This window comes from Lactuca serriola, chromosome 4 (assembly GCF_051521515.1).
Source record: "Lactuca serriola cultivar US96UC23 chromosome 4, Lser_US96UC23_V15, whole genome shotgun sequence".
In the NCBI taxonomy this organism is placed as follows: Eukaryota; Viridiplantae; Streptophyta; class Magnoliopsida; order Asterales; family Asteraceae; genus Lactuca; species Lactuca serriola.
The window spans coordinates 2814958-2823717 of record NC_136411.1 but is presented as its reverse complement, the minus strand read 5'-3'; the positions used below and the strand labels follow the sequence as shown (position 1 = coordinate 2823717).

General features: G+C 35.6%; 2 protein-coding genes across 3 annotated transcripts; both read left to right on the top strand.

Moving 5' to 3' along the window:
• The first annotated feature begins 242 nt into the window (after nt 1-242).
• On the top strand, nt 243-3207 carry LOC145100894 (uncharacterized). 2 transcript variants are annotated; one of them, XM_079038028.1, is made up of 2 exons: nt 243-414; nt 951-3207. In XM_079038028.1, the coding sequence occupies exon 2, from the start codon at nt 956-958 to the stop codon at nt 2990-2992; it is 2037 nt and encodes a 678-aa protein (XP_078894154.1). In that variant the 5' UTR covers nt 243-414; nt 951-955; the 3' UTR covers nt 2993-3207. The 2 variants fall into 2 exon arrangements, with proteins under 2 accessions (XP_078894154.1, XP_078894155.1); XM_079038029.1 differs by lacking the exon at nt 243-414 and adding an exon at nt 421-560.
• A 2576-nt stretch (nt 3208-5783) lies between these two features.
• On the top strand, nt 5784-6983 carry LOC145099909 (uncharacterized). Its single transcript, XM_079037404.1, has 3 exons — nt 5784-5937; nt 6528-6684; nt 6775-6983. Exons 1-3 carry the CDS (start codon nt 5935-5937, stop codon nt 6819-6821), a joined length of 207 nt encoding a protein of 68 aa, XP_078893530.1. The 5' UTR covers nt 5784-5934; the 3' UTR covers nt 6822-6983.
• The last annotated feature ends 1777 nt before the right edge of the window (nt 6984-8760 follow it).

Sequence of the window (8760 nt, the reverse complement as noted above, 5' to 3'; positions counted from 1 at the left end):
TAAATTTTGTTTTGATTTTAGTCAGAAAACACCAACCTCACATTTAAATGTGTGTGATGTGTTTTTTTCAGAAGAAAAAGAACTTATACTTGATAGTGATTCCTTGGAATACCAAAAAATCATGTTCATGATTGGTTAACCACACCAAGGGTTAAATGTCAACCATAGTTAGTTCTTCAAGTTAAAAGTTAACCATGGTTAGGTTATTTTAATATGAGTTTGAGTTAGGGTTTAAGATGAGGAAAATTAGCAGAGTAGTTTTTGAAGACAAGCGAAAGGGTAGATGTGTTATTTGGGGATTTTTTAAGATTTGGGTGAGAAAAGAGGGACCAAAACTCAAAATATTTAATTCGAGAGAAGACGATTGTAGATGACAACCTGCGTGTAATTCAAATTCTACGACTTCCGCCATTGGTATGTTATCCGAACTTATTCTACAAGCTGCTTTTCGATTTGTTTGATAGTCGGGATTCAGTTACTTTCTAGGGTTTTTTTTCCGACTCACACAAGGATCTGATCGTTGAAAAATGAGTTGATCTTGATTTTCAAATTCTACACAGGTCAATAAATAACCCTAGTTGTTATCTAGATTTTGTATATCGTTCTTGGGCGCATGGATTCAAGTTTGTTAGTTGGTTTTAGAGCTCATTTAGCTGAAATTGTGAACTGAGATTTTTATTTTTCTCGTTTCGAGTTCTGAGCCATTCAGTTGCAGTTCCCAAACATACACTAATTTACTTATTTGTGAACTATTATATGCTTGTTAAGCTTGGAACTATCTAAAGTTCGACCTTTTTTTTATGGGATCTGAACTTAGTTTTAAGCGTCATCATTTATTTTTATGTATAGGATCATTAGCAATTTAGCATATACATCGTATGAACATATATGTTGGTATTTACTTGGAAATTGTGTCTTATACTCTTATTGTCCTAATCAATTTCTTAAAGGAATAATGGAGTGCAATAGAGATGAAGCTACAAGGGCTAAAGAAATTGCTGAATCTAAGTTCTCTAGAAAGGACATAACGGGGGCCAAGAAATTTGCTTTAAAGGCCCAAACTTTGTATCCAGGTCTTGATGGAATTTCCCAACTTATAGCAGTTCTAGATGTGTATGTCGCTGCTGAACACAAAATAAATGGTGAATTGGATTTTTATGGGATTCTTGGTGTAAGCCCATTAGCAGATGATAAGACTGTGAGGAAACATTACAGAGAACTAGCATTATCTCTTCATCCAGACAAGAACAAGTCAACAGGGGCAGATGGGGCATTTAAATATATTTCTGAAGCTTTCAGTATTCTATCCGATAAAGAAAAAAGATCAACATATGACCATAAGAGAAACGGTAGAGGTTTTGGTTTTAAACAGACTCAAAACAATGGTTCACGGGCCCCACCACCACACGCACAAAACGGTTTTCACAACTTCACAAAGAGTACTCCTGCCCAAGCCCAACATACAAAGAGTACACCTGCCCAACAAACAAAAGTTGCACCTGCCCGAACAAAGGTTACACCTGCCCAAACAAAGGATACGAGTAGGACTAATTCTTCTTCAGTGGATGATGTTAATCACACCATGAAAACATTTCCCACATCTGTTCATTTATCATCTGATAAACAGATGCCAATACCCAAGACGTTTTGGACAGTATGCAAGAGATGTAAATTGCAATATGAATTTGTGAGAATGTATTTGAACCGAAATCTTCTATGCCCCACTTGCCATGGACCTTTTTTAGCACAAGAGGTCCCACCACCAAATACAAAAAAAACCTCTTCAGAAGCTCAAGGAGTGAACCCAGAAACAAGTGAGCAGGTGGGTCACGCTGATTCAGCTAACCACTCCACAAGCTCAAAGTGGGCCCCATTCTTGAAAAAGACGGGTCCTGCTGACGTGGCGCAAGCAGCAAGCATGGTGCAAGAGGCGTATGGGAAAGTGAAAAGGGATAGAGAAGAAGCCCAGGCAGTTACTAAAAGAGAGGAAGCTTTGAGAAGGAAGATCTCCAAATGGGCAAACAAATTGTCATTTAAAACAAAACATGAAAATGAAATGAATGAAGTTGGGGAAAATAAGGAAACCGACGCATCAATTTCAGTTGAAGGAAAGAAAGACGTGTCCAATAAAAGCAACAAGACCCGGTTAATAAATAAGGCAACGATGGAAATTAAAAAGAAATTACATGAATGGAGCTCAGAAGTTATTGATGATTTGGAAAATGGAGATTCGAAGAACGAAACGGAAATGTTAGTGATCGACGTGCAAGATTCGGATTTTCATGATTTTGATGAAGAAAGAAGTGAGAAATGTTTTAAGAAAGGGCAAGTGTGGGCTGCATATGATGATCGTGATGAAATGCCTAGATTCTATGCCATGATTCGGGAGGTAGTTTCTTTGGATCCTTTTAAGATGAAGATATGTTGGCTTAATCCGGAAGGTTTGTCTCCCGAGTTCTTGGAAGCATTCGGTGAGTTTAAACCAGGAAAACACGACATCGTTACGGTTGCTAATTACTTTTCCCATAAAGCTAATTTTAAGAAACAAGAAAACGGAAACATTTGTGTTTTTCCTATGAAAGGAGATGTGTGTGCTCTATACAGAAACAGAAACGACCCGAAACCAGACATGGAGAAACAAAATTACGAAATCGTCCAAGTGGATGAATACGATAAAGAAACGGGAATTACAGTTACGCCACTTGCCAAAGTTGCTGGGTTTAAAACGGTGTTTCAGAGGCAGCACATAAACAGCCGTAATAATGGGACAAGGGTAGTTTTGGGAAATGAAATGTTTCGATTTTCTCATCAAATACCTTCATACATGCTTACAGGTGAAGAATCTGAAAATGCGCCAAAGGGTTGTTGTGAGCTTGATCCTGCAGCCATTCCTCCTGAGTTTCTGGAAGTTATGGGAGATGATAAAGATTGTGTTTTAGCGGATTATAAGGAAGGCGATGACGTGGATGTTGAAGACTGTGGTTCCAAGTAGTGACGGTGTTTCTCCTATTTTGGCCATTTAGGTGGAGAAATTTCCTGAACTTGGGAGCGAGTTTGTTTCTTGATGTTTTTTTGGTGGGTCGTTGGATGAAAAAAAGAAAGAAAGATGTAGAATAGGTGGTAAGATGTAGTGTGCATTGTGCCTAAAATGTTGCTCTCTACTTTTTGTTAGTTGCTGCAATGCCGATATTTTGACTTTGTTTTGAACTGCTCTTGTACTTCTTGTAGAACCTTAACGTTGGTTATTACTTATTGGAAAATTAAAATGTGGAGGGAGGGTTGTTTTGGTACAAAAAATTCTTTCCGGTTTGCATGACTCGACTTCATGCTACTCAACAAAACAGATGTACGTTATTGTGGCCCTTTGAATTGACATGCGACATATAGTGCTAACTGCTGAGAGAGGTTTGGACATGGAAACTGATTGCTTCGAGATTCCATTTTCTCTTTTAATCAGATTTTTTTACATATTTTTGGTAAATTACAGGCAATATGTATATATAAATTAAAAAAAAAGGTAAAAACCTGATATTAGATGCAAAATATAAACCAGGTGGAAATAGTAGAGCTCCCAAACATACGTATTTTGCATAAAAAAACCAAACAAATGTGAGGAATGTGGTTGTGAAAAGGGTTGACATTGTTCGTATTTGTTGTTAGTTTAAGATACAATATCGATGTTTATCTATCACTGGAATGTTGAAAAATTGGCCCTCTGATTAATACAACGCTCCTGAGCCCTGAAACATGGGCAAACATAAAGTAGGAATTGCTTTAGAGGACGGAGAATAGAAACCTTTTCCAAAACGAAAAATCAATGCAAAGTAAGATATAAATACCCTTTCAAACCAACCGACCATCCTTTTCAAAACCAAAACATCCACTTGATGCAATTTAAGGTACAACAACACATCTGGATTTTTGTACGAAAGTTGCCAAAAATGTCTTCTACATTTATTGCTTCTCCAACTTTTTATAAACCAAGTAACCTAACTTTCTTTTCCTGCTCCAATCCTTATAACAGCTCCATAAAGAACTAAAAGGACATAAATACCCTTTCCAGTCTTTTTATACTTCTTTAAACAGTTTCAACTCAAAGTTGATGATGCAAAAATAATAAAGTTTACCTCAAATATATATTGTTCAAGTATGTGTGAAGACATTTTGATCAGAAAAACAAATCATTGGGTCAACTCTTACGTTTTGATCCCAAGAAAGTCTTGACATGTGTTTTTGCTATGTTCAAGGTTAACCCTGCAGGAACCACTTCCAATATTACATTATGACCATTGAACCCATTAGATAAAATTTCATATTGCATGCATATTTAACATTTATAACAAAAAAGACTGGAAATTTATACCAACTTATCATTACTGCATTCAAATTAAATTGCCTACCAATACCTTCATCAGAAAGTTGAAGTTCAATGAAGAGGCATGTCGATAGTTGAAGCGCAATGCTACTCTGTTTCAAAAGCTTAGAGAAAAAAGAAACAAAATCATTAGTTTTGTATACATATATACACACAAATAAACAAATTCAAAGCCTAAACTTATCACCTATGTTTTGAGATCACCATGGTTTGCAATCAAGCAATGGAAGATAGAAAGTTTTACTTCCCCATTTTGAGTATTGTTTGACTCCCAGAAAAACTTGAAAAATACTCATTTTATTTTATTTTTGTCACCGATTCAAATCTTGATTTTATGGGGGGAATAAGAAAAAAACACCTGACTTGTGTAATGCATAAGTAGGCATTGTGCCAAAGGTGAACAAATAGCACCCTTTGTTAAGCTGGAAACTAATTTGGTAACAACTAATCAACCGTTTTGTCTTATCTGGAAGTATATACTGGATATCTTTCCATTAATAGTAACAAAAAGTTCAATCGTGAGGTGGAATTCTAATTATACCTGGTGGAGCAGGATTGTTGTGACCTTGCATTTTTTTAAGCCCTGAAATGCAAGAGATTGCATTTGAACCGTTAAGAATGGAACTTAGATAAGCTAAAAAGGACAAGCATCTAAAAGTATCAATGGATGAAAATGTAGTCCAAAAGCTCTCACCTTGTTAGAACGCACATATAATTAGGTAAAATTAGAGTTAGATAAATATAAGCAAAAACAATGAAGAATAAAGGATCACCTTTGCGATTCGGTAAGATTGTAGAAAGCTAAGAAGCACATCCAATGCATAAAGCGTTCACAAATCTGCATGTTAGTAAGAAATTAGCTTTTACAAAGAGTGAGGAAAATTACAAATAGGTTAATATAGCTTAAGCTATGAGCTGTTAGAATTCAAACATTTAGACTTTTTAAAGACAAGTTGATCAACCTGACAATAATATATAAAATGCAGGATAATCGATATGACTAAGTAGTAATATTAGAAATTACATAACTGGATTCAGTGAGACTACAATCTTAATGGGAAATAACAAACATATTCCCGACCTGAGAGGCTGAGACTCTAATCATTTCCTTTGAATAATAACCCTCAAAGTAATCATCAAAGAATTCCCATCAAAGCCCTGAGATGAAAATCTACCCATACTTGAAGGGTCTTTGTTGCGCAATTTCAAATATATAACAGAAAATGAGAAAAGCGATACCTTACAGGTCACGTAACCATTGGATTTCCTATTGGGACTTTATACGTCATTTGTATCCACTTACATTCTGACACGTCACCAAATGACGTGCTTTTGACCATTAACAAGTATTTTGCTTTTGTTGTTTGCACCTCTTCATACAGTACCCAAAAGGAAAAAGCTTCTATAAATACGTTATCGGATATCAATCCTTCACCTTTGTGATTCTCTCTCATCTCATCAGAATCAGAAAACCCGAAAATAGGAATTTTACGGTGTCCTATCCTCGCCGGAATATATTTTTTGTCTCTCAGGCGGCCTTCCATTATCTTTTCATCATCATGGTAATGTTGTTCTAGATCTCAACTCTCAAGTCAATTCTTCGTCGTGATTCACCCTGTTTCTATTTATAACAATATGATTGATAATGTAACAATCATAACGTTGATTTTGTATTTTCCCGTAGAATATTTTTTCTGCTTTAATTGATTTCGGAAGCTGTACCAGCCAGCCTTATGAATTTCAATTCGTATTGGCTTTGAATTTGTATCATGGAATCTGTTTTTTTTTTTTTCCTGCTCGACAATTGTACATTATTTTATCAGATTAGGAATGGATTGTCCCTTCCATAAAAATAACATAACATACCTTAATAAACCAATACATCCTAATATCAAGTCGTTCTTATTTATACATGATTGAGTTAAAATATATTCTTGGAAGATCGATCTAGTTTCTTCATACTAAAAGGAAATTGATGATTTTTAAACCTAATCCAGTAATCTGTATCTAAGATAATCTAATGAATTCATATCGAAATACTCCAGTAACTAAAACGACGATTTGTTATTGAGAGTTTCTGATGTTGTAATTGCATTTGAATAACATGAATTGGGAGTTATTTTTTATTATGTTGGTTTATATTTGTATCTAGACGACTTCAAGACGTGTTGCAGATCGGAAGGTGGAGAAGTTTGATAAGAACATCGTGAGGCGTGGATCAGTTCCTGAAACATTTGCGAAAAAGGGAAAGAGCTACCCTGTTGGCCCTGTTATGCTTGGGTTTTTCGTTTTTGTTGTCATCGGATCATGTAATTATTATATATTGTTTGTGAATTTCAACGATTTTCACTTCTTGGTTCCTGATTGTGCTAATAATTAATGTTTGCTTCTCTCTTCAGCTTTGTTTCAGATAATCAGGACAGCTACAAGCGGAGGAATGGCTTGATTGGACTGCTACGTTCGTATCTGTTTTAATATCCTCAGCAGCTACCGCTGTTTGCCATCTGAATCTAAAATTTCGTGAACGTATTACTCCTTTGTGTTTAATTCTGGGCAATTACTATCAGTATTAGTGATCTTTTGTATAACATTTCATGTTTGTTTTTTCTCTTAACTTGCATCAACGATGCTACTTTTTTTTTTTTTTTTTTTTTTTTTTTTTTTTTTTTTTTAACGGGGTTGCATGGTACGTAACTAACCTTAAGATATACGTACACCACCACATGAATAAACACAAAAATCAGAGATATTTTGGGCAAAAAGATTATATCATGTGCTTTGATCAGCTAAAAAGCATTTAAAGGGCCAACATTACATATATAAGAGAATCTGGAAAGACATATAGCTCTTGGCAAAAATCAATCTATATTTAAAATAGATTCCGTCATATTTAGGCAACGAAGTATCTCCAATTAATCGTTTGCTCATGAAAGTTCTAAGGCTCTGGGGAGTAGTTGTGGTATAGTATACACCACGGTATGCCACGGTGTTTGTGGGAAACTTGTGTGTCACCCCAAACCCCCAATGCCATCTCTCTCTCTCTCTCTCTCTCTCTCTCTCTCTCTCTCTCTCTCATGGTATGAAATAGATGCCACCACTATCATCCTATGTGGAGTTAGTGTAGAGGGTCTTTAACATTGTAAAACCATGACACCTAAAAAGGACAATTTTAATTTGTAATAGTATCATGTCGCATACATGGTATATCATGATCGTGCTATGTGTCCATGTAATGTTGACATTATTAGATTTTGGGTTTAAGAATATCATTAATAACTTGGATAATTCTAGGCTCCATTTCTCATAATTGTTAGTCCAATTTCGAAGTTGGATAGTTTCTGCCAACATGTCGAAACTACAGGGACTAAATGAGAACTACATCACACTTTACAATTTGTTTTTATCAAAAAGACCAAGGGTGTCATTCGAAACTATTCATTTCTTCTTCCCCATTCATTTCACAGGAGACGTTACCTTCGCTAACATTCACTTTTCATCTCGGGATGAGAATTTGGTCTGAAACCCGAACCGAACCGAACCAAAAACCGAACCGAATTAGACCCGAATAAGCAATTCGATTCGGTTTTCGGGTAATTAAATAAGGCTTATTCGGTTTTCGGGTTATTCGGTCCGGGTTACTCGAATAAGGGCTTATTCGGTCCATTTGGACCGAACCAAATATGAAAAGTCACATTTTTTTTTCCATCTGCACGATTGCTTATTCAGTCTTATATTATATCAATCGTTACCCAAAATACTCACGTAATGTTTAATGTTTAACTTATATACTTATAGATAGTTTTTTAGGTGTTTTGGATGTTTAATGTTTAGTGTTTAATATGTTGCTTAATAACTATATCTTAAGATTGTGGCGGTTGGATTTTACATTTTATATATCAAGAATAGTTAATCTGTGTTATTCGTGTTTATCATAAGCTACAAAAGTCATACAAAATACAATATTTATAATCACATTGTAAATGTTATTTGGGTTATTCGGGTTATTCGGCTCCTTAATCATCTTATACATGTTATTTGGGTTATTCGGGTCAGAACCGAACCGAACCGAATAATACCCGAATCGAACCCATATTGCTTATTTGGTTCGATTTTCGGTTCATACAATTACCCTTATTCGGTTTTCGGTTTATTCGGGTTCGGGTCGGGTCGGTTCGGTTCCGACCCGAATAACAATTTAAACCTTGTGAACAAAGCAAAACCGTTCGTTAACGAACAACAATTTATGCCAATCTTTCGCTAACGAACCGACATCGACTCCTCGTTAACGAACCGACGACCACCGATTTTAAAACCAATTTATGTGCTACCGAACTGTGTTCCTTTAAAAAACGAACTTGCAGTGAGACTCCAAAATCGAATTCCTA